A 27,456-nucleotide genomic window follows, 5' to 3' on the forward strand; every position below is an offset into this window, starting at 1 on the left:
TCACGGTCCCGGGCCAGAGCCCCGATGCCGTCAAGATCCCGCTGTGACCCCAGCACGGAGGACACTGCAGTATCTCCCAGTTCCCCAGGGACTAATTCGGCCCAATCCGAATCCAGAAACCTCTGATATGCAAAGAGGTCCCGGTTCAGGGCAGTTACTATTGATCTTGGTGGTCTCCCCACGTCATTATATCTATATCAAAACTCAAAGGCTGTCAGTTAAGCTTACGAGTCAGTTTTAAGCATAAAATATGTAGCGAATTTCCACGGAAGTACCATGCTTTAAAACGCTTCAAAACATTTTATTCTCCCAAATGAACATTTGGAGTTACATTTCCATTTCAAACACTATCAGTCGCCTGTTAGGCGTTCTTTTTGTACCAACACTGTTATAATATCTGCCATTGCCCAAAGATAGGTTCTCATTCACACCGGATTAAAATGAGATATTCATGGACGCCGAGATCAGAATTTTCCACGGTTACAATCACCAACCAGTCACTTAACACGCTTAGCATTGCTTGATCTTTGTGACAAGACGAAACACCATACCACTGAGCCGCTGAGTATCAAGTATAACACGGCTTAATACCTTTTTGAAACGATTACTCGCATGAAATTCTCTTCATTCAACCCCACGGGGAATTGGTCTTTATAGTCTTTAGATTGCCATAACCCCATGTGAGCTAGGCCCAAGGTGACTTTCTCAAGCACCATCGCACGGTGGGTAATCAACTTGGTACATTTCGGATACGAAGCAAAGACCATACTGCTGAGTCACGGTGTGCCTGACGCTGTCCTGAAATGACAAGTCGTCTCATAATTAATTTACATCTAAAAATTAGTAGTTCTGAAATAATGAGAATTATTTTACGGTTTTTGTCAAAGTCAAAACCACTTGAATTATAATAATAATAATAATAATACATGACATTTATAACGCGCATTTTCATCACTGGGTGATGCTCAATGCGCGAAACAATAATACAGTGACATTATTATACAAATGAAACATTATACAAACTACATCAACATAATATTATCATTATACAACAATGTAATAACTAAACATAAAGTCATTAATACAAGATATGTTATAATAAATCCACATGCTATGTCAAATACGGAAATAATATAAAATAATGATATAATAACATAAACTAAATTAACATTCATATTGGGGTCAAATTACAAAGATGCATTAATCAAGATGTGTTTTAACAAAGAGATGGTGTTTTAACTTTGATTTAAATATTGATAAGGACTGCGCTTCTCTTATTCTTTTAGGAAGAGAGTACCAGATGGAAGGTCCGACGTGACTGAACGATCTGCCGCCGTAAAATTTATATTTATATTTATTTGTAACAATTAATTTTGTAGAATCTAGTGCAGAACGTAGACTCCTCGTTGGCTTATAAGTTTCTAAAAATTCAGTAATATACAATGGTGCTTGATCATTAAGGTACTTATAGTATAATGAATTATAATGCCCCGTCCACTGAATATGCAATCGCAATTTATTGTCGTTTATCAATTCATATCTCTCCAACACCCCCCCCCCCGACCACCAACCCATTGCAGATCAAAAATTTACCAAAACCTCACGGATTGTGCAATTCGCCAAAGCCCAGGCATTCCCAAGCGTATACAGCAGAGACGTGTTTGGTGGAATGTAAAGCCGCTCTCTTGAAGGATGAATGTGGATGTCGTCTTTATCACATGCCCGATGTCGATGGTAGGTTTAAACTGCTGGAGAATGTTGCTTGATTTTGTTTGTTTCTAGAAGTTTTATGGTGTTTGTAACACTAAACGGTCTTTTCAAAACATAAAACGAATGATATTCTGATGGTCAAAATGTAATAGATCTAAAAAGGAATGAATATTAAAATAATATGAGCTTGTATAGAAGGCAATATTTACAAAATGTGTTTGCATGAGTCAACAGCAATAGTTAACATTTTAAATGAGACAGGACATCTGTAAGGCACTTAGAACATCGTTTTGGACTGAGACTACGTTTGTTGCCGTCCGAGTCCACATTTTACACTTGAAGTGCTTTGAGGTGATGTGAGTAAAGAGCCTTTTCAAAGGACTTAACTTTGATAGTGGGACCAGAAGAAGGACCTACCGTTTTGAAGGCCAGTGTCACACATTTAACCCTCTTCTTACCGGCCATTTTCAGAATTTTTCCAATACACACAAAAATAGATTTGTCTCACTTAAACGGGAAAGCAACAATTACATTCTAAACATAATATTATTAAGCAAATTGAGCCCTAACAACAGATTCAAGATTTTATAACGATAACAAAAAAATTATTTAAATTTTGTGATGAAAAATTGAATTCAGGATGAGAAATTATTGGTTTTTCTCGTAACGAATGTGACGAGTTTCCTATGGCTGGTACGGAAAGGGTAAAACCACAAATCTGATCTTGAATTGTTGGGGTTGCAGCGCAAGCGAAATTGTGTCTAGTCTGGAACAGTTTTGAAACTTCCACCAGGACACAGGCACAGAAAGCTGGTCAGGAGAGTTACACTCAAACTATTACAAATCATCAATAGACTAAAAGAATGAAAGGGTTATAAAGAAAATATGGCCAAGGGAAAAAGTATCCTTTCCACAAATGGTGACTTTCATAATTGAAGGGGTTAATTCCATATCATGCCAAAGTTGAAATTGGGCTCAAATCGAGTCAGCATCAATTGTGAGGTGGATTTTTGTTTGTTTTGTTTTTTTGCGTTTTTTTATATACTGTAGCTCAACAAACCACACCTGAAATCCTTTACTTGCAAAGAAGAAATATCACCCGATTCATCAACTTGACTTTCTAGATCACTGGCGTCATCACTTTGGTCAGTCGCCTCGAGAAGCGGCCAGAGTGAAGTTGGCCACTGTATAGTACTAACCCCTTCAATTTTGAAGATATTGAATAATTAAATAGAACGTTTCATGTGCCTAATAAGAAAGATAAATCTGAGTTTGATAAGACATATTTAGAAATCTCTTTTTTCGGAAATATATTCTAGTATTCATGAACACATTGGTTAGCGAATTTTTGTTGCAGTTTTACAATGATTTTGTTATCGTTTCAGTTATGGAATGTCCAATCCATCTGATTTGGCTTTTTCTGCATTATCTAAAGAATTATAGAATTCAAATAATATGTCAGCTGATGTAACTGAATTCATGATATTCAGAGTTTTTACAATATTAAAAGAATATAATCATTGAATATAATCATTGTTTCTTCTTTTTGGATAGTTTATCTGTTGAAACGAATTACCTGTCTCCATTTTTATATCAATATATACACAATATAAAAACGATTGATTGTTCGTTTTCCACATAGCTTTGTGTACCAACATTTTACCTTCTCTCCTCAGGTACCCCTGTCTGCACACTGCACCAATATTTTTCTTGTTACAAAGCTAATTTAGGTAAGTCCCTTAATTTTTAGTAAATGGGTTCATAATAGCTAGTTGTGGCTAACAAAATTCCCCTCATTATCATTGTTTTTTACCTTTTAAATACCTTCATCAGGATCAGCATCATGATCATCATTATCATCTATATCAACATAATCGTTGTCATCATCACTATCATCGTCATCATAATAATCAGTAACAACAACAATACTAATGTTACTATAGTTTTTTTCATTGTAGAGAGTGTGTTGAGAGAAAACGTGTTTTCTACTCTTTGAATAGGACGCGAATATAATATCACCTACTTTCCATGAAATTTAATAGACCCAGCTAACCGAGGTGCACTTATTCACAAGTCTGATAACCCAATAATTTTTGGGCTCATTGTTGTTGTGGATTTTTTTAAATGACACAAACTATTGTCCATTACAACAATGTTAAACTAGGCCTATAATCAGGCAATACATATTAGCATGAATAGACAAGTAGAGTAGAAAAGTGCCAGAAAAAAAAGATGATTAAAAAGTTTTGCAGAGACGGGAATCGAACTACGAACCGAACTGATACAGCAACTCCGACTGGCTGGCAGATTTATTACCCTGTGGCACCTCTCTTTTCACCTAATTTATGCGTCTATGCCGTCCTGTGGTAGGACACTCGCCTTCGGATTGGAAGGTCCTGGGTCCACGCCCCACTCTAAGTGGCGCGTTGTTGAGGCCGGAAAATACCTTTATTCACACCCTCTCACCCTATCAAGGAGTAGAATGAGTACCTGGGCGGTGACAGCTTTGTCTCTGTCGGGGGAAAAAATAATAATCTCGCCTGACGGGCGTCATGTCTCGTCCTACAAGTGCTGCTGTGAACTAGGAACCCCATGTAAAGCGCTTTGAGCAAGTTTATTGGATATTGCACTATATAAATACTTTAAGTTTTTGGGGTTTTCTTTGGGTTTTTTTTTTTTGTTTTGTTTGTTTGTTTTCTTTTGTATTATGAAATTTATTAGATATATGAATTGCTATCTCTTTTCCTTTTTCCCAGACAAACTCCGTCAAAAGGAAAAGTCAAGCTGTTCGTGTCCCGTCCCTTGTAACTTTGACGTGTTTGAACCTACGGTGTCCTACGCCACGTCCTCTCCTGTCGTCATTGGGCGGTTTCTGGCTATGACTAATCAGAGTAAACTGAAGGCCAAGTATCACGCAGCTCGTGACGTCACGCACAGACTTAGACCTGAAAAACGACAAGTCCTCATTCATATGACCAGTGAGTTTAAATTCCCCCTCTACCCAGTTTGTTGGGGGATTGGGTGGTGGTGGGAGGGGGGTGAAATTTTTCATATGACCAGTGAGTTTAAAATTCCTCTCTACCAGTTTGTTGGAGGGGAGGGGGGGGGTTAATTTTCATTTTTCCTGTAATGTCATTGCCAAAATCTTGTCATTGATGTGGATAAGTGTTTTTAAGCGAGATAACGCTATGATTTCATTAACATGAAATCAAGTGAGCAGAAAACTACCAGAAAACAAAAATAATCAAAACTTTTGCGGGGTCGGGAATCAAACTATGAACCAAATTGATACAACAACTCCGACATGCTGCCAGATTTATTAGTCTCTGGCTCTTCATTCTCTTCTCGCGGCTTTGTGATCTTGTGCTAGGACACTCGCCTTCCAATTGGTATGACCTGGGTTCGAGTCCCGCTCTATTGCTCTATATAAATGCTCAAGTCTTTTGGGCTGTCTTTTGTTAGACTTCGAGCTGAAAAACGGCATGCCCTCGTTCATTAGACCAATTAGTTTAAATTTCCTCTCTACCAGTTTATTGGGGGGGGGGGTAATTTTCATTTTTCCTGTAATGTCATTGCCAAAATCCTGTCATTGATATGGATAAGTGTTTTTAAGCTTGAGCATTTGAACTTTTTTATATATATCGCGCTATATCCGCTGAATGTGCTCAGAGCGCTTTACCGGGGTCACTGACCAACAGCAATGTGTAACATGTAGAACGAGACGTGACGCCGGTCAAGCGATATTACAATTTGTTCCGACAGAGACAATGCTGTTAACACTAAGACCGTAGCCATTGTAAACTTATAGCCGGACACTGACCAAAAATGACGTCAAAAGACAGGTCTTTGGCCACAAAAGAAAACAAATCGTGAGTTGTATTCAATAGTTCAATCAATGGAATCACTTGTTTTCTTGAGCTCTATTAACGACAACTCACCAGGCGCGACGCAAATCTAAATATGACGTCAAACTATAAGTCTTAGAGGGTTCTAGTGTCAGACTCTAAGTTAACGATGGCCATGCTTGGGCCCACTAGGACTTATCGTTTGACGTCATTTTTAGGTTTGTGTGCAGCGTCAAACTATATACATGTCAGATTACACATCGTCTTGTGTTTTGGTTCGATTGATCTGGGGGATTAAACTTTCGGATTGGAAGGTCCTGGTTTCGAGCCTTGCTCGGCGAATAGTTGAGTCCTTGGAAAAGGCTCTGTACTAACATTCTCTCACCGTTCTCAGGTGTAAAATGAGTACCGGTAACATGTTTTCTCTGTCGGAAAAAAAATTGTAATATTGCCTAACAGGCTTGTCCTACATGTTAAGTGATGCTGTTGGTCAGGGACCCCTTGTAATGCGCTTTGAGCACGTTTAGTGGATATTGCGCTATATAAAAGCTCAATTTCAAGTTTAAAGGACAAGGGGCGTATTTATGTTCCCTCCATTAGGAGATTATTTTCATATATTCTCATATATTATGATTATTATATATTATTTTCTATTTAGCTTTAGGCCCATTTTGAGCACATGTGGTTAATATTCCCCTATATAAATACTTACAGTTAATTGTCCATCTGTACAATCTGCCAGATGAGCTTGAAAATTCGGTGAACGTGGTTCAAGATTTGATCATGTCTGAGATAGAAAGGAAACTTCTAGAGCAACGTGAAGCATTGGAGAACGTTAGTTACGATATTAACAAGGTAGGTCTTTTATCCGTTTGTGAAGTAGTCACTCAGAGCCAAAATAATATGGCTCATGGTTCCGGACTTTATCCCGGTTTCTTTATCATCAAACGGATAGTCACAACTGATGGCTACTACCATTTGGATAAGATGAGGGTCTATCGCAGAGTTATCTTTCCCCCGGATCTAACAGACCTACTATCTGTTTATCATTGCTGATTGAGCATGTTAGCCAAGTTATCACGCAATTTCGGGATAACTGAAAAAAATCACTTTTCCTTGAGAATTCAGAAGGAAAGAAAATGATTTTCACTATTGCAACATGTGATGTTATTAATATTTACTTTTTCTGATACAAGTTTATATTTATCTCATTGTTTATGGTCTATATAATCTGTGAATGTCTAAATTACATGCAATGACAAGGACTAGATCTTGCACCAAGTTCTCACAACTAATTCCAAAAAAACATTAATATCTTTTTTCTTCTCGTAACATTTAGCTCAAAATTTGCATTTAGTCACAGTTTCTGTTTTCACTCACTCCTCACCCCCCGCCCCCACCCACCTTACAGATATACAATGAGACCAGCCGTCTTTTCAAATATCAAGAATTTGTCGTTGAGAAAAACTTCATGCGAGCTCGAGACGCCATGAAAGAGCGGACCTTTTCCAACGTGGCTTTCGGAATGCAAGAATTTCTCTTCAAAGTCGAGTCTAGAATCCAACAACTTGCCGGAAACTTTGATCAGTACGAGGTGGCAAAACACGTCGTTTTCCTGGATGTAGTCCGACAACTAGATGCTAGAATTGACATCTGCAAGAGAGCGTACCAAAACTACACAGAATTTTTGGATGCCTTGAAAACGGGGACTCCAATATTCTCGTACAAATTCCCACGAATTCCTACAAGCGACAACGCCTATGTCGTTCCAATCCCTTTGTTTGAACGCGTATTGAATGGCAGTAAAAGTAAGAAAAGTATCCACAAGTTGTCTGTTGCTCTGAAGAAAATAATGGTCCATTTGGACATATATAAAGACCTAGCAAACAAGACGTACACAACGGGGTTTTACAATAAGACTGCCATGTTTACGAACGGGGTCAAATACCTTCAGCGTAGTCGTCAATTTAATCAAAGAAGTGGTGAGTTCTTAGTTGGGCTTCCGGAGAAAATAGAGGCCATCTTGAAGAAAAGATCCGATGATGTGTTGAGGTACAAGCGACATTTTGATACGGCGGTCACTAAAATATCCATGCAGGTAATTATTTTCCAATATTTTTTGAGAATCATACCAATGTGTCACACATTCTGCTAAAATGATTAAAGGATTTGATAAAGAATATGCACTGTACACACCCGCATACACACAGCCACACACATGTACGCACACACACACACACACACACACATTATATATATATATATATATATATATACATATATATATATATATATATATATATTATATATATATATATATATATATATATATAATACTCGCGTATTTAAATAAACTTGGATGGCATATTTTTTGTTTTTATTCCAAATTCTTGTCTTTTCAATTAATATTATTTTAAAAATACTGCATCCAGCGTAAAAAAAAACAGACCAAAGGGCTACAACTGTGCCAATTAATCAAACTTTTCAAGCCATACAACAATTACAACCCTGTATTTAAAAAGAAAAACGAAATTCATGTATGAATAATATTGTTCTATATTCAAAAAGTATTTTATGCAAAGAGTAAACCTGATGTTATCAGTCAGTTTACGTAAGCATTATAATATAGATAGAATGCGCTCAGCCAAGGAGTTCACAACATTGCCATCCGGAAGTATAACGGACCAACACACAAATTCTGTGTAACCATGAACTTTTATAGTCTGGTTAATACAACTCACAAACGCGGATGGCAAAAACAATAACAAAGGCCTGAGTGACGTCATCTTTGAACTATCTATATATTGTGTTATAGACTGTGTGGTCTTTTTGTTGACCATTTGTAGACTATTGTATTATAGATTTGTTATACAAATAACATTAAATTCGGCCAGAAAACTTTTATGCCTGGTATCGACCGATAAAATGAGCCTCAAGTTCTTACAAATTCTCGAACCTGACACTGCCTTAAAAAGTCTGGGTCTTTTTGACGACTTTGGATTGAGCATCTGAAGTTTGAGATTTTTGACGTCTTAAGTTTGAGACTTCCAGCGTCTTTGTTGAGAGACATTCGACGTCGTAAGTTTGAGACTTTTGATATCTTAAATTTGATATTTTAGTCGTTTTAAGTTTGAAACTTTTGACATCTCATGTTTGAGACATTTAATGTGTTAAGTGTAAGCTTTTGCCGTATTAATGTTGAGACTTTTGACCTCTTAAATTTGACACTCTTCACGTCGCAAAATTGAGACGGTTGACGTTTTAAAGTTGAGAAATTTGGCGTCTTAGGTTTGAACCATTTGACGTCTTAAATTTGAGACTTTTCACATCTTACATTTGATAGTTTTCGAATTTTCACGTTCTAATTTTGAAACTTTTTAATAATTTGAATGTCATTTTTATCTGTCGAGATTTTAAATACAAATTTTCTGGCAATGTGTTTTTAATGTGACTCAATTTCTCAAAACAATATTTTATCTGGGTGATTTAGACGATGAACATTGATTTTATAGCTCGTAATATGGACATTGTTTGACAAAAATATTTTCATATTTCTGATAAATTTTGATTTACGATCACTTTTAGGCATATAGCACATGTGTGTGCGGCTTTGTGGTCGGTCCCTGGTGCGAGTACCACTCAGGGCTTCGCAAAATAAAATTTGAATCCCCGGCAAAAGCACTTTACTCACATTCTCTCATTGCACTCAGGTGGGAAAGAAATACCTGACCGGTTACAGCATTGTCTCTGACAAGATTTTTTTTTAAAGTAACAACGCTCACAGTCACAATATCTAGCTCTACATCGTAAGTGAAGCGTTCTGGGTACTTTTGTGGTTACTACTGTGCTTCGTAAATCTCTAGGATTTTTTTTTCACAATTTTATGAATTAATTCTAAAGTAAAATATCTCAATCTTCGCCCAACAAAATTAAACTGAGGTCTTAGAACCAGCATTTATTTAAAGTCAAATGCCTATAAAGCTATGCCAAGTAATTTTGAGCGTGATAAATAGACGGATGGGTGACAGTAATGGAAACTTTCTGGTTCAGACGTAGTGTCCTGAAGTAAGGCACTTTACAAAAAATCATCCCACTCGACTCAGGTGTGAATGAATACCTGGCTACAAGCAATGGCGGATATTGTAAGAGTGATCGTGCAAATAGTGTGCTTGACAGGCGACTGGTACTATATCAAATGGAAATATGGTTTCATATAGCCTGATGGAGGAATAAATGAAACGTGAAGCGCATTGAGCATGCTTTATCCGTGAGAAATGCCCTGTAAACTGTTCATATTTATTTATCTATTTATTTATTAAATTGTATTTTTTCTCGCTTTTGCTGAGGAAGGATTTTGTACACGAAGTGTTCGATCTTTCATTTTCCCCTCATGTTTGTATTTGTCATTATTTTGATGGACAGGAGGTAATTTGATTATAATTTATTTAACAATACTATTATATTAGTTATTATGTCTAATCCATTCTTACATCATTATCATTTAATAGTAAAAATATCCATGATCCCTTTAGCAACACTGATTTTTATCTAATATTTTTTTTTAGATCTTTAAAAATAATATCTTTAAATCTAAATTAACGCTCCATTAATCAAATTATATATGTGTATGAATATCACTGCTTTAAAAAATGAACCAAAATACCTAACACGGAACTTTTCGGGATCAAAACGATTCTTCAGCCAGCAACAGAAATACTTTTTTTAAAAACACGGTAAATATTCACCACGCAACCTCCAGATTAACTGGATAAATTCTGCTATATGCACGACGAGTCATTATAGAGGATGGTTAAAAAAATGGCTAGAACCTACCGCCATCGTCTACCCAGACTGGACATGCATGAGCCTTTATTCCCGTCTATCAGGATCTAACATAAAGAATTTCGGGGGGAGGGGGGAAGGAGGTGTTGTTGTTGTTGTTGTTGTTGTTGTTGGCTGAAGATTAGTTTTGATCCCAGAAAGTTCCAGAACGTTAAGCATTTTTTCTCTTCTTTTATGCTGTTATTTGATTCATTTTTTATCAATACCCTATACAGTTTCTGAAAGTTTAGTATTTTCTCTAGATGTATAAACCCTGCCCTTGTTTTTAAAAACACAGTAGGTATATGCAATGTGAGTCAAATAGCACATGTTATGTTCTTTTAAAAAACGACAACAGTATTACAGCATGATTTCCACCCAATCAACCCGTTTTTCCTTAGATTCATATATTTTTCTACAATAATTTTATTTTGAAATGAAGAATGTTTTGTTTTATCAATTCTTCTTGACCGAAGAGCCCGGAAAATCCGTATTCGGAATTTTGTTCTCCTTTTAAGTTGTTATATTTATTATTTTTGTTTCGTACCTTTTAAAAAAAGTTTATAGCTTCTGGCATTTTAGTATACGATCCTTACACTCTTGCTATTTGGAATTCCGGACGTGTTCCCAATCGCTGCACGAGCTTGTAAGCACTTGTTTGGAAGAAAGTTCGAATTTCAAAACGCAAGAATGTATTAAATCTTTTATTCTACCCCTCAATCAATTCCGATTTCATCATATTTGAATAAAAGATATGTTCAAAAACACTAAAATGATTTTTTTTAGAAATATATAATTTTTAGTGAATTTCAACGTTTGTGATTATCGGACATCACACATTATTTTTGCTAACTTGATATCATTGCGCGTTACTGTTTATGTAGAAAGGGGTAGAATAATTGTTCTAGATGCGTATAATATTATATGAGGATGATGTCCGTCAATCAGCTCGTCTCTTTTCTAAGATGGTTGTTTTTTTTTTGTGTTTTTTTTTTTGGGGGGGGGGGTTGTCTTTTAATGTTTACGCAACATTCCACAGGGTGTCACAAACTTTGGTACATGTAGTATTTAACATCTAATTGTTTATATTCATTCAAGCTCTAGATGTTTGACGTACGTAAATAGGCCAGCCAACGCCATCATGCGTTTCGTAATAATATTGTATGCGCTCAGTATGACCAGGAATTGTTCATGGTTTGTTGCTGTCATTATCTATTCTGGAAGATTGTTTCATTTCTTTGTGGTTCGTGAAAAATAACTGCCTATATTATGTTTGATCTTTGATTGTGTATGTCAGGGAGTGGGTTTTGCGTGTTGACAGTTATGGATTATTTTTTGATGAAAATTTAAATTGCCCATGACGATATATTATTATGTGGAAACAGGCATCCATGATTTTAAAAAAAAATTTGGTGACTGGCAAAACGAATAATCTAATGGTGCAAGTGCTGTTGTGGAGATTTGGCTGTAAAAATACGTTTCTTCACTTAAGACGAGGCCACGTGTTGCGAAAATCCCTCACTCACTCACCCATCCATTTTCATGGCGAGATAGTTTTCGGGGCGACCTTAGGATACAGCCTACACTATCCGGCGTGACACATCTTGGTCATTCGCCTACTCTATCACCTCATACAACGTCAATCATGTCCATTCCTTCATGTTATCCGGTCACATTTTCGTCTGTCTTCATCTTCATCGTTCCGAAAGTACTATTAATTAAAATCCTAATTAAATAAAATTGTTTTTGAAGAGCGACTATGTACCCAGATTTTATGGACACCCTGCGTTTCAATACCTCATTCATGCCCTTTTTTTACAATTTTAGTGTCAGCATCTATTCTAACCATTGTGCATTTTGCTTACATTTCTTATTTGGCTACTTTTTCATTCAAGCAAGAATTTGTAACCCATTAACAAGTTCACAGCACACACACATACAACAATTTCTTTTTGTTGTTGGCCCGTGTTAAGCATTTTTTCTCTTCTTTTAAGTTGTTGTTTGACACATTTTTTTTCAATACCTTTTTTTAAAATTTACATTTTCTGACAATTTAGTATTTGTTCTAGATGTGTGAGTGTGTGTGTGTGTGTGTGTGTGTATGTATGTTTGTGTATGTGTTTAAAGAGATCCTGGGTTTAAGAATGTTTGACAAGTTAAAAGACATCTTAATTCAGGTTATTCTAAGTGACTATTTTAGGAAAATAATAAAGGCCTTATTTAAGTGTGAAGTAGAGCTCATAAGGCGAATGCTATACTATAAAAATCTATGAATACGACTTATGATTCGTTCCGCTGGGCTATGTTTTTATCAAAATCAACATGTCAAAATGAAATTCGACGATCTATAAATATTCTTGAAGTAAATAAATGGCTCTGATTGGATAAAAGTAAGTAATCTGGGTTAATACGCGAAATGCTATCCTTTACAATTAATGGCAGATTCTGATTGGATAAAAAGCATCGTGGGAAATTATATTATTGTGTTCTAGGTTTGCCATATCTCGGAGGATAGGACAAAACCAGAGCAATCCAATCTCCATTAACTATTCCTATTTTCTATCTTGAATTTATCGTCTATATTAAAACACTTTGGAAAATCGATTTTTACCATTCGACAAGCACGCTGTAGACAATTTTGTGCAAGAACAACTCTCATCAATTGAAATTTTAAAGATAACACGTGGTATAAAAACAATATGAATATACACTCATTGTTATCTACTATTTTATGCAATTTTTCACAAGTGCTTTTTGTGCCAGGAAACTTTTATGCAACAAAAGGCATTCAGTTTCGTCAGCGTGTGACACACTTATTTGCAATACAAATAACCCAAAGTTAATGAGGAAGAAGATTAAAGAAAGATTTAAAATCTCTACCCACCCAGTAAGTGGCTACATGTTAAAGTGACTAGTCAAATATACACAACATTCCAAATAAAAAACTCTCGAAAGATCTGTAGATAGAACTTATAAAGGACGATGAGATGCAAACCCCTGAAAGTCAATAAGGACAATGTTTTCTTTGGATTGTTTTTATTCTCTATTTTTTACTAAAACTTTTAATATGTCATTTTAAAAAACTAATCTTTCAATATAATTGTTTTTGCTTTATCCTAAAATGGTGATTTTTTGAATTGCTATTTTACAATAATGCCGTACTTTGAAAAAGATAACAAATTTTTAAAAAAACAACAACAAAAACAAACAAACAAAAAGTATTTTGATTTTTGGCCAGAAAACTCGTGCTTCAAATATCAATCGATTAAAATTACCCTCATCTTTGGAAGAATAAAAAAAACCTGGGTCTTCGGGACGTCGTTCTTTAAAGTCCCAGGTTTGAGAGTTTTTGCCAGGATGAGAGTCATTTAAATCGATCAATATTTGAGTGAGGAAATTTTGGCCAAATTTTTAAATACATGTTTTTCCAGAGTACGACGGTGAACTGGATAACTTAAGATCTTTAAAATCAATTTTAGTATTGGGTCCTCCCCAATATAATACCGCTTTGATGTGAATAATAAGAAGTTCAATCTTCACTTTTCTATTGTTTATGATGAATTAACACAAGAACAGTTACCTAAAAACTTAAAGAAATAACAAGGTAAATGCAGGATGCATCTTTATCATTCTTAATATCAGAAAGAAAGAAAAGAAAATACAATGCTCTCTCTCTCTCTCTCTCTCTCTCTCTCTCTCTCTCTCTCTCTCTCTCTCTCTCTCTATCTATCTATCTATCTATCTATCTATATATCTCTCTCTTTCTCTCCCTCCCTCTCTCTCTCTCTCTCTCTCTCTCTCTCTCTCTCTCTCTCTCTCTCTCTCTCTTTGCGAATTTTTAATATATTACTTAAAAATACGTTACCAATCTTTAATAATGTATTTTCTTTTCGTTTCTTTATTTTTATTTTTTAGTTTTACTTTTTTACTCTCGACAATTAATTTATTAAATTTTCTTTTATTGTAGTACTCTAAATTCTAAAACACTGGATACCATCTGATGAAAGCATGGTTTAGATTTTAACTTTTCTATTTAATTTGTGCCGCATCGCCTCATTCTGGTATTACTGTGGACCAACGTAAATAAGGGGTAGTTTGGGTCAAATAAAATCGTTCCAAAACTTGATTTTGATGTTTGCATGGAAAACTATATTTTATTATCTTAAAAATAATATTATTAAAGGCACGAAAAACACGAACTAAATGAGTATAGAAGTAAGAAAAGTGTGAAACCTATTTTGCTATTTTCTCAATATTGCCATTTTTCTAGGGGTATGAGATACTGTGTCAAATATTACTCAGAATCTGCTCTATGAAATTGTCTGAAAATTATCACAGTTATCACAGAGATGTCACCAGAGAGATATTTATATGATAGAGTATAGTTATTTTTACACATATCTAATCCAAATTATAAATTTTAAACTTCAATTTTCTCATAAAATTTTCATTCGCAACTTTGTAACGTTCTAGTAAAATCCCATATGCTGAAGCTGTAAACTCTCTATGGTGTCACAATATGTTGATAAGAGGGAAGAACATGAAGGATTTTCGTTCACTAGTTTTTTGAGGAAATATTGCCACAAGATTGTCTATCTTTTTTATGCCAGACCCTCAAATCAGGACGCAAAACGAGTATCAGCACAGAAAGTTTGTTTTTTTTCACCAAAACTGTTGTCTTTTTTTAACCTATAGTGACGATACAGAATCATTTAAACCGTCCAATATAGGTAATTATTTTGAATAGACCCAAACTGTCCCTTGAGTACACATATATACCGACGAATATTTGGGATAAAAGCACGTATTTAAAATTTTGGCCTGAAAAAATTCGTCCGTGAAATATTCATCGATTTGAGCATGCTTTAGATTTTAACGTTTCTATTAAATCTGTGCCTCATTGCCTCAATCTGGTATCAATTCGGAGCAACATGCAAATTGATGTTCAGAGTCTTTGAAGTCTCGATTTGCACGATCGGCCGATCAAAACTCTGAAGTCAACATACGAGCTTTGCAGGCAGTGTTTTATTTCATTTTGTGAGGATCAGACCTCCGGATGTCATCAGAGGTCTGATCCGCCCAAAATTAAATAAAACATCGTGCGCAAAGCTCGTATGTAGACCTCAGAGTTTTGATCCGCCGATAGTGAAAATGGGGACTTCAGAGATTTGTTCCGCCGACCATCGAAATATAATTAAACACACACACACACACACACACACACACACACACACACACATACACACACATATATATATATATATATATATATATATATATATATATATATATATATATATAACGCCGTACTCTTTTAAAAAACACGTATTTAATATTTTGGCCATTTGGAGATTAAGATAACCCTCATCTAGACAAAAATTCTTAAACCTGAGACTTCGCGAAGTCTTGAACGATTACGTCACAATACAAAGCGACGACCATCAATAAACGTAAACTCTCAATTGTATTCAAAAGTAACAACCAATGGAATCATTTGTTTCTTTGAGCAACACTGACAAAGCAACTTAATTTTCACTTTTTTGTGAACATCGCTTTTTAATTATTGCTCGAAAAGTAGACTTTGCCGAGTGAGCTGTCCCTCGTAGTGCCGAGGGAAAGAAATGATTTCTTTGGTTGAACTACTTAATACACCTTACTATTTACGAACTTTTAGTGTCCGTCGCCTTATTATTTGACGTCATTTTTTGGTCCATATCAGGCTATGAGTAAGTATAACAAAGACGACGCTCATATCAGGGATTATCCGTTTATAATTCACTGGGAAATCTTACAGCCAGATTGAGGCATTGTATCACATTATAGAATATTTAACATTAATTTTTCTTATTCATAGTACCTGTAGTTCGTTTATTTTTCTCCGCTTTTTTCCACTATCTTTGCATTGTCGTGTCTTGCTTTCAAACCCCCTCCACCTCCTCCTCCTCCGCTCTCCACCACCCCAACCCTTCCCATCCACTCCTCCTCATCTCTCAGCTCCACGGCATTTCTCGGCAGGCGCAGACTTTGTCCAAGGCTCATAACGGCATGAAGAAGGGTGTGTTCAATGACATCCTGAAAGGAATTCGCCTCGTCAAAGATTTTCTCAACGGAACGGCGTCCAAGAATGACGTCGCCAGACAATTTTTGACGGTGAACAAATATTTTATTGCCCTTTCCTTTTCGCTATATCTATTTTTATTTATTTATTTATTTACTTATTTATTTACTTATCTATTTATGTATAGTTTATTTATTTACGTGTTTATATATTTTTAAAAGAATTATACATTTGAGTTTGTTTTGTTTTTCTCGCTTTAGTTCTTTCATTCTTTTCCCCCTGCCCTTTAGTCCTTAAATCAAATCTTCATGACTCTGTTCTATATTTCATCGAATTAAATATTCGGTGCCCTATTAGTTATTAGTGCCCATCCAATGCCAAATTATTGCCGTGAAATGTACATGCAGATCGGATTACATCTCAAGGTGTGCCAATGTATAATACAATGCAATATAATGAACATTGAACTAAATTGTATCAGTTCTGTAGTCAACTAAGGTTGAATAAAGTATTCATTTAACTCGGCTCTCTCTCTCTCTCTCTCTCTCTCTCTCTCTCTCTCTCTCTCTCTCTCTCTCTCTCTCTCTCTCTCTCTCTATCTCTCTTTCATACTGAAACTTTACTTTACTATCTCCACTTAGTTCCCCCCCCCCCCCCCCTCTATCTCTCTCTCTCTCTCTTTCTCTCTCTCTCTCTCTCTATCTTTCCCTCTTTCTCTCGCTCTGTGTGTGTTTATGCGTTTCTGTGACTATGTGTGTGTTTCTATCTATTTATCTATCGAGATATGTGTCTGTCGAGCTCTCTTTCTCTTTTTGTCACCGCTTTGACTCTCCTTCCATCCCTCTTTTTCTCTCCATCCCTCTTTCCTTCCTGTATGTCATCCTGTGTGTGTATCTTTTCTCTGCTTTTCAGTTTTACATCCATAGAAAGTAAATTAAAATTATAAACTTTCAGGATGAAATTCGCCGGACAAAGGATCTACTCAAAACGTTCTTCCAAGAAGTGAGGTCAAGAGGTCAGGATGCTTACGATAACTGGACTCAAATGGGAGGATTGGCCGTTAAAATATGGACGATGGCAATTGATGACGTCAACTTACATACATACTATATGGTACACAACTTGTCTTCCTGCTTTCTCCAATACCTCGGGGGACCGAAGCCTTTGTTATATTATCATTACATCCCTACTCGTTTGTCTAACATTTCTTATGCGACGTAGTCATGTGTAATAAATCCATAGTTTAACGGTCTGAGTCATCATCGTGGTTTATCTCCGCGCTCAAAATGATGACATCAGTGTTTTCATAAGACACCTAGCAAGCAACCAGTCGAGAGTCTTTTTTGTTGACATGGACATACCGTGTATTATTGCATCCCAAAGCTTTGGTATTGTGTTTAGATATATCAAATATTTTTCTTGTTTAAAGCTTTAAATCAAAATTAAAATGAGCTTTTATAAAGCGCAATAGCCACTAAAACATGCTCAAAGCGCTTTACAGAGGTTCCCTGACTAACAGCAACACGTCACATGTAGAACGAAACATGACGCCTGATAGATATTACAATTTTTCCGACATAGACAACGCTGTTAACGGCCAGGTACACATTTCACACATGAAGACGGAGAGAGACTACGAGTAAAGAGCCTTTTCCAAGGACTCAACAGTGCTCCGAGCGAGGCTCGAACCCAGGAGCTTCCGATCCGAAAGCGAGTGTTATAACACAAGACCACATAGCCGCATAAATTTCGAGCTTATATTTTAAACACGGATAGTGGCATAATGAAAAGTATACAAGTAGAAAAATAATTATATATAAACAATGGTCTAAACTTAGTTAAAAATGAATCGGTACTTTTTATTCTTCATGCTGGCTAGAAATTTTCATGTCATGTGATCAGAACGTATAAAAGTCAAAACAAGATCGTATTTATACCGTTTTTCTCCTCTGGATACACATTTATGCTCGTTGGAGAAATATTTCATAAGGGCATCCGCCATTGTTTAGAGCCAGTGACCGAGTTACCATACGTCATTACGAGTGAAGTGACGTCATGACTGTTGAAGCATATTAACCCAGATTGCTATAGGCTCATTGTTGCAATAGAAATATTCTCAAACCAAAGGAAAATGTTTTGTCCAATTCAACAGTGTCAAATAAACACATAATTGTGTTCTGTGATCAGACTTGCAAAGTATAAATAGAATGAAGATGACTTCACTCAGGGTTTTGTTATTGACTGTTGCCATCCACGTTTATGAGTAATTCTCACTAAACTGTATTAACAAACTATATAGTTCAAGGTTACACACATTTTTATGTGGTGGCTCGTTATGCTTCCGGATGGCATTGTTGTGAGCTTCTTAGCACAGCGCATACTATCTATAGGCAGTTCGGTTTCGGTAAAATACGAATTCTGCTCACCAGATCAATTGTACATTAACATAAAACTACGTGTAACCTTTTACACTAGTCTGTAAGAGAGATTTTAGTGAGAACTAATTACCCAAATGCCGATCTAAACACTATCATCAACTTCATTCATTCAATCCAGTAGCTGATGTCCCTAAAATTACATCACAATACAAGGCGACGATCACAAAACAAGTGGAAAGTGAGCCATCGTTCGCAGAGCTCAAGGAAACTATAAGCACGAAGATGATGTCACTCAAGCCTTTGTTTTTATATTTTGCCATACGCGTTTGTGAGCGATGATCACTAAACTCTATTAACCAGACTACAAAAGTTCATGGATACACACAGTTTTGTGAATAGGATTCAGTAGTCTGATGTCACGTCGCCGGCAACGGCGGCCATCTTGGTTCTAAACAAAGAAAATCATTACTTTTTATTCTTCATGCTGGCTAGAACTTTTCATATGTCTTGTGATCAGAATGTGTAAAAGTCAAAACATGATCAAATTTATCTTTTTTTTTTCCTCTCGATACTCTTTTATGCTCGCCGGAGAAATATTTCATACGGGCGTCCGCCATTGTTCCGATAGTTTAGAGCCAGTGTTACTAAGTTACCATGCGTCATAAGGAAGGAAGTGACGTTACGACTGTTGAAGAGTATTGCTCCGTTATACTTCCAGATGGCAATGTTGTGAACTTCTTAGCCAAGCGCATACTATCTAAAAAGTGATCCTATAAATTGTATAATTTAATACAACTTACTATTTACTTTCTGTAGACTTTCTGTCGTCATAGAGTTGCATTTTTAACATATTTTGTAAGCATCCGGCTATGAGTTTACCAGAGAGAGAGAGAGAGAGAGAGAGAGAGAGAGAGAAAGAGAGAGAGAGAGAGAGAGAGAGTGAGAGAGAGAGAGAGAGAGAAGAGGCAGAATTAAAAGGTTGTATCAAATTCTCGACGTGTGGAAGCATCAGTGGCATTTCTTGTTTTTATCCAGTTTATATATGATATACATATAGCTTATAATATTTAAGTATCTATATATTCCACTTTCAGTACAAAAACAAGACGAACGTTCAGGTAAACAAAACAGTGAAGAGTAAGGAAATCTTGGAGACGTTTCACACCCACAGGCAACGTCTTGACCTCAGGGATGAATTGCATTACGTATACTCTGAGTTTCCCAATGCTCTGGCCATCATGTTGAAGGAACTGTCCCAATTCCAGGCGTCTGGGGAACTAAACGCACAATTTTTGAAGTAAATAATAAATTTTGACCTTTGCCGCTTCCACTTGGTATTTTATTTTGTGTAATGTGGAAAACACGCCATAAAACAAATTCTTTGTTAAAACGTCCAGATTAGAATTATTATTTGAAAGTTTTGCTCTAAAAATGTATTCGTTGTCCTCAAAAATAAAACATAAACTTATTCTTTCCCAATTTTATAACTTGGATCTTAAATTATATTTTCATCCCCTGGTTCATTTCAATAAATACCAGATTAATGCGCTGGTTTGATTTTTCTCTTTAATTTGATATCTAAGCATTGAAATAATTTACGTCACTGACGAAACGTGTCAAAGGTTAGGGGTTAACTGGGTGATCATATAGACATTCTGAACAACAGTAATAGACGAAAAGATGTGCTTATTTCTGCTCTACATTACAAGTATCATACATTTTGCTGCTATTAGTTAAAAGGAGAAAACAAGCTACATCTGGTATTAGAAAAATTATAACATTTGCACAACAAAGGTCATTAAACCAACAAGTCTCAACAGCTTTATTAGATCTCTTGAGATCGTCTACAATTTTCATTTATGATTTGGAGAAGCTGAACAATCGATCAGCCTGGAAACCGAGTCTAATTGGGTGAATAACTTTGGTGTCCAGGTCATCCTCACGCTCGGACTCACAAGTACTAAAGCATCGCTCTGATCGTAGCTATCGTTAACTTATAGCCCGATACTTAGACCGATATTTAGACGTCATTTTTAGGTGTGTGGACCGCCTAGTGAATTGTCTTAAGTAGTGCTCTTTGAAATAAATGATCCCATTGGTTGAACTACTGAATACAACTCACGATTTGTTTTCCTTTGTGGCCAAAGTCTTGTCAGACCATGAGTTTACGAAGGCCACGCTATGATCCATGTAGAGACCTTTCGTTTCCAATCTCTATTGAATATTTTAATTTGCCATCTAATTTTATTGATCCCAAAAATGTTGACTTGCTTGGTAATATAGTACCAAAATTGTTCTTTAATTTATTTTTCAGGGACAACATTCTACAAATGAGCGTCTTCTACAAAGAGCTCAGCTACGAGCAGATCACCCAGCAAGCCGCCTATGATATATTTGCTTTACTTTGTAAGTGTCTTATGGACAAGTTTTGCTTTGAAGGTTATGGTTCTGTAGATTATAACTAATCGTAATACACTTGTACTTTAGTATCTCCGTTGATTTTTAAAACATTTTCCAGATAAAAATGTTACAAAATATGATTCGATATCAGCCCATTGAGGATTTATTTTGACAATAAACGATACATCAAATAAAAAATATTCCATCTGTGTCATATTTTTCCATCAATTTCACATCTTTTGTCATGCTTGCTTTTTTTCAGGTGATGTTGGCGGTTCCATGGGTCTTTTCGTCGGTGCCAGTGTCATTTCCATATTTGAAATCTTGGACCTTATTGGTTTTACCTACGTCAAACGTATCAGAAGGTAAAAATGACACCAACCTTGATCTGAGATGTGATCGACTTCATGAGATTCATTGTTTGTAATTTCATCAGTGTCATTTTTACATCGATAAAGTCAAATTTATGAAAGAATTCCTGGACCTTATTGGATTTTCTTACATCTGACGTGTTCAGTGACAAATGGAAACATTGGAACCTCTTTCCTGACAAGTGATACGAGTGATTACCAGGGAAGATATCGATGCCAACAATTAATCTTATAGTCGAAAATTTAATGAAAGAGTGAAAATGGAGAGGCTTTGGATGGGAACAATACAGATAATGGCCTGTATTATTCCCATCCGAGGCCTCTCCATTTTCACTCTTTCGTTAGTATTTTCATGATCGAAGCCTTCAGGCAGCCCCCACCGCTCTCAACTTTTCCGAGTTGAAAATGTTAAACTTAGGTTACTTGTATATGTCTTAACTAAGGTTTACAAAAGGTCTGTCCCTTTCAACAGCAACATTTAACATATAGGACGAACGTGACGCCTCTAAGGCCTATTCATTCTTTTATTTCAACAGGCAGCCTGTTACTAGCCAGGCTCTCATTTTACACCTGAGTAAGGTGAGAGAATATGAGTAAAGTGCCGTATCCAAAGACTGAACTCCCCCCCCCCCCCCCCCCCCCACAGCCCTAAATCGGGACTCGAATACAGGACGGAAAAATGTGTCGTCACTGTCTTAATATAATTGCCTCACAAGTGACATGTTTCGTCCTTTAGTGTCAAAATTCGCATAGGACGGCTTCTAGGGCACTTTGAGAAAAAAAAATTAATGATCTTTTATTCAGCGCAATATCCACTAAACGTGCTTTACAAGGGGTCCAACAGCAACATTTAACATTTAGGACGGGACATGGCGCCTGGTAGTCGATATTACAATTTTGTTTCGGACAGAGACAACGCCATGTACTCATTTACATCTGAGTAAGGTGAGAGAATGTGAGTAAAAAGCCTTCTCCAAGGACTCAACTATGCGCCGGGCGAGGCTCGAACCCAGGACCTTCCGAACCGAAAGCGAGTGTCATACCACAAGATCACATAGCCGCACATTGAGAAAACAGTTGATATTGCATTATATAAAGACGTTCTTTTAATTTAAAAATCTGGCTGAAATACTTTTGTGTTTCTTGTTTGAATTGCTGACCAAGGGTTAATACGCGAAATGTTTTATTCTTACATTTTGCTGTTATGCTCAAATGTAACACTTATTCAACATTTGCGCCCTTAACCATTAAACTGCCGTACCCCTGAAAAACATATATTTAAAACTTTGGCCAGAAAATTCATCCTCAATTTTTTATACATGTGTTTTTCCAGAACTTGGCGGTTAGCGGCTTAATATCTTAACAACTACAACTAAACTATAACGTTGTGTATTTCTGAATCTGAACAGCCCGTCTAGAAACAAATAATATAGAGATTCTGTTATGAATATTGTCATTGTTTTATTGCCATTATTATTTTTAAAAATAATCATCTTCATCATCATCAGCGATAACATTATACCATCTTCATTATTATTATTATTATTATTATTATTATTATTATTATTATTATTATTATTATTATTATTATTATTATTATTATTATTATTATTATTATTATTATTATTATTATCTTCATCATAATATTATTATTACCAATATTGTTATCGACATCATCATCCATCATCATCATCATCATCATCAGCATTATTATTGTCATTATTGTCATTATTATCATTATCAATTTTATTATCAAAACAGTATCATCATTATAATTTCCATCATCATCATGTTTACTGTTGTAATTATCATTACTATTATACATGAAGAATTGTAAAGCTCATTGAGCATGGTGAGTCTGTTGAAATATCCATAATATGGAAAACATATAAATATTATTTACTCGCTTATTTTTTAAAAAATAATTATCATGCTTTTTGTTGTAATAATCATCATCAATATCAGCATTGCTGTCATCAAATTCATTATTATCAGTTTATGATGAAACTGTTATTTTGTGAATACAACTCACAACTACTGCTGGTCAGATGCAAAGAGCTCAAATAATGTTAGTCATACATAGCCACCTTTAATACATGCCTAAATAAGGATCCGCTGGCCTTCCTGTCTGTGTAATTTTTGTGGGCCTTTTTTTTGTATCTTATTCTTGTTGATGATGTTGTTTGTTGCTTTTTTGGCCATTTATCATAAATCATAATTTGCCACATCATTTATGTGTAGCCTTGCATCATAAAAATTAAAAACTTAATTCCAGAAATTAAGCTTTCTTCAATTGAAACTCAGACATCTGGGTCAGAATGGGACCATTTCACCGCGGAAAATATCTGGAGATCTGAAACCGATCCCTAGTCGGTGAGGGCTGATTATTGTGGGCTTTTTTAATTCCTGTATTTGTTAATCTGCTTTGTCCATCACTGTTTTATCGACATTGTTTTCCTGAAATCTCAATATTGGAACAGTGCTTGCTCCAAAACTTCTTGGAATCTATGCACTTGGTTTATATTGTTTGGTTTGCAGCACTCCCACCTCAAATACCGGCCTACCCGTCAGATCAGATGGCCCTCAACTTTGGGAGAATTCATCACAATGTTTGATATAGTAGCATATTTTCATTCAGAAGAGTGAGTGGAGCAGGCATTTATATTTATAAATGCAATATAGGTGGTGGGAGGGGGGGGGGGGGGGGGGGAACCTCAGACATCTGGGTCAGACCTGTTACCAACACATCACAGAGAATATCTGGCCTGAAATTCGATTCCCAGTCGACGAGGGCTGAATGTCATCTTCTGACACTAATTTGCCAACTTCATTGGTGACATCAGAAAACATACATACAGAGAAGCCACGTTAGAGCTTAACGTGTTCTCACTCCGTATTTTCTACCTTCGCCTTTGCGCACAGGGTAGCAACCTACGCTCTCTCTTTAGCCCAGCTCTCCTCGCCTTTAGCCGTCACTGATGATATTGGTGTAAACAAAATAAAACAATCCCTGCTGTATTTGCTGACTTTGTTTATATGGAATACACATTTTCTTAAAATCTAGTAGCATTATTTTTTCTTGGGCAAGATTTTAAAAACCCCGATTTGCTCACTTTAGATAACATGGTTGATTCCCGTTGCCATCTGAAGTTTGTTTGATGGATTATCTATATTCTTTCATGGAATGCCCAGGCGATAATTTTACTAGTGTCAAGCGGAGAGGCGTACCTTTTTTCTTACTTATAAATTAAAATGGATCAATGTGTTACATACAACCATTCATTCTGATATTACCAAGATGGATTTATACTTAATAAACAGTAAAATCTAATCCTTCAGATCCATAAGGCACATCGATCCAGAGTTTATCCGTGGTTAAAAAGTGTTGGACTACCCTTTGGATAGGGCACTAGTCTATGGCAAAGTACTTTCCGCCAGATATGATAAATCCAATTACCCAATCACTGCTGGGTGGATTGATTGGGAGAGGGGGCTCCAAAAAATATCTCCGCTTCACCGAGCATCGACCCTGATCGTAGCCATCGCAAACTCATAGCCTGACACTGACCAAAAAGTGAGGTCAAAATGCCAGTTAACGATGGCTACGCTTTGATCCCTTGCGTTTGAAGCGAACGCTCTATCAACTGATATAATATCGAGACTAACCCCCCCCCCCCCCTCTATCCGCCCCCGACACCCCCCCCCCCCTCCCAACCCCTAATGCACGGGAAAATGTAGTTAATGCTGCTTGGAGATTTAAAAAGTGAAAAACCAAAGTCATGTAACATTTCAGATACATTTTATTCAGAGAGATGAAGAGTGCAGACGTTTCGGATTTCCCCTTTATCAACGTACGGGACGAGCAATATGATAACAAAGGACATATTAAACTAAATCACAAGATAGTGATAGTTATTAAGACCCTGACTATCACTACCATGCATAATGTGTTTTGTGTCTTATCGATCGTCATGCCTGTTAATAAAGGCGAAACCAGAAACATCCACACCATTTGTCTATTTTAATAAATAAATTGGAGCTTAATTTTAAGTCATCATTTTTTTACATAATAGACGAGTACCGACACCCCCCCCCCTCCAAACATGTTCACCCAACAGTGCCTGGGTAGCTGGGTCTGGTAGAGAGAAAGACGATCGTCCTATCAAAGGGTAGAAGGCAAATTTTATTGTCTTTTCAATGCTATAGAACACGGCACCGCTGAAACTGAAAATTTAGCAAAAAGCCCCGGTTTCTGTGATCTAGCCTGAACGACGGTACCGCTTGCCGATTACAGCTGCCACTAAATATGAATTACCGCAGCAGGCGATTGAGTAAGGGGTGGTTACTGATTTGGAGGAAAAAAAACATGCATATAACATGCATTTTAAAATTATTATGTGACTAATCAAATTATGAGTAAGTTTTTTTAATATACTTAAAGATCCATCTTGCTTCTTTTAAACTGCTTTTAAATGAAGAAATTTCATCAAGAAATAAATTATTAGGATATGAATTAAAATGACACCTAAAATGTAGCAGGTATTTTACCAAAAGTACATTGAATAAAATATTAATTGTATTAAAATGTCACCGTACATATTTTACTTTTTACGTTATGTGATAGTTAACATGTTCTATTTTATCATAGTGAAAACAGAATTGCCAGTTAAGCTATGGTTATTGAGTTATGGGCATTTGAAGTGAAATCGACTAAAATCCTTGAAAGTGAATGAATGTTAAGTTACTGACAACGTTAATAATTTGAATTAAGCCTTTATATTGTTACGTGCAAAACGTATTAGTCTTTTAAAACCATAAATATCCTAAACCCAATATTCTTCACGGGATATCTACTGTTTAAAGGACATCAACAATTACTTGTTAATATTTTAGATAGGACAATGGTACATATAATATATGTACTATAATATCACCGCGGAAAATATCTGGAGATCTGAAACCGACCCCTAGTCGGTGAGGGCTGATTATAGTGGGCTTTTTTAATTCCTGTATTTGTTAATCTGCTTTGTCCATCACTGTTTTATTGACATTTTTTATTGACATTTTATATTAAAATATATATATATATATATATATATATATATATATATATATATATATATATATATATATATATATATAAAATCGCAAGTAATATCTGATCAAATAATCTCAGCTACCTAATCCTGCTCGTTGGGTAACAGAATCAGAAAAAAAAAACTTTACTGCATCAGCGATTAATATTGGTACTTTTATTTGTAAACTTAATATGTCTTAATCCACGTTAATAATATTCGAATTCCACATAGATATTTCCACTCGTTGTCCTGTTGACATATTTCTATATGCATTATCGGTGATGTGGAGAAGATTTCTGGCTCAACCTCTCACCACTGATAGACTAGTGTCCGATCCAGAGGGTAACTAGTGATTTCTACCGTAATACTAAAGAATCAAGGATAAACTCCGTCTCATGTACCCGATGGTTCTTAATGACTACTATTTTTCTATGTAAATCGGAAAAAAATCTCGAATCTCTCGGGGTGCTAAAGAAATATATGGAAAGAATGTCAAATGCTAAAAGCTTTTCAAAGACAAGCATCGCATCATAATGGCCGACACTAACACGAGGGATGAATAAAAAATGAAATAAAAGATTCAATCTAGTCGTAATCTTTATTATGCTCCATGGATTATGTGATAGACTCTAAAAACATGCATCAGTAACATTGTTTATTTATAATTTATTAAACATTGAATTTTCACTACATCCAAAACTGCAATATCTGACGAATCTGCTGGTCGAAAGAATTATTAAGTCAGTCATGCCACTATACTTTGTTGGATGCAATGATCATAATTTACTATTGATA

General features: G+C 35.9%; 1 protein-coding gene across 3 annotated transcripts in view; it reads left to right on the forward strand.

The window, feature by feature from the left end:
- The window catches only part of LOC144970699 (uncharacterized), a 116,192-nt gene extending 93,966 nt beyond the window's left edge, over positions 1 to 22,226 (forward strand). For 2 of the 3 annotated variants that reach the window (XM_078910609.1, XM_078910610.1), the window contains exons 7-16: positions 1,581 to 1,734; positions 3,387 to 3,440; positions 4,467 to 4,688; positions 6,298 to 6,410; positions 6,967 to 7,653; positions 16,371 to 16,526; positions 17,389 to 17,547; positions 19,907 to 20,109; positions 21,127 to 21,218; positions 21,475 to 22,226. In XM_078910609.1, the coding sequence (XP_078766735.1) occupies positions 1,581 to 1,734; positions 3,387 to 3,440; positions 4,467 to 4,688; positions 6,298 to 6,410; positions 6,967 to 7,653; positions 16,371 to 16,526; positions 17,389 to 17,547; positions 19,907 to 20,109; positions 21,127 to 21,218; positions 21,475 to 21,581 (1,947 nt within the window). In that variant the 3' untranslated portion in view covers positions 21,582 to 22,226. The remainder of the gene's footprint in view (positions 1 to 1,580; positions 1,735 to 3,386; positions 3,441 to 4,466; positions 4,689 to 6,297; positions 6,411 to 6,966; positions 7,654 to 16,370; positions 16,527 to 17,388; positions 17,548 to 19,906; positions 20,110 to 21,126; positions 21,219 to 21,474) is intronic. The other variant, XM_078910612.1, reaches the window with a different exon arrangement.
- The last annotated feature ends 5,230 nt before the right edge of the window (positions 22,227 to 27,456 follow it).

The sequence above is a fragment of the Berghia stephanieae genome, chromosome 4 (assembly GCF_034508935.2).
Source record: "Berghia stephanieae isolate SIO BIC M18660-M18661 chromosome 4, UCSD_Bste_1.3, whole genome shotgun sequence".
NCBI lineage: Eukaryota > Metazoa > Mollusca > Gastropoda > Nudibranchia > Aeolidiidae > Berghia > Berghia stephanieae.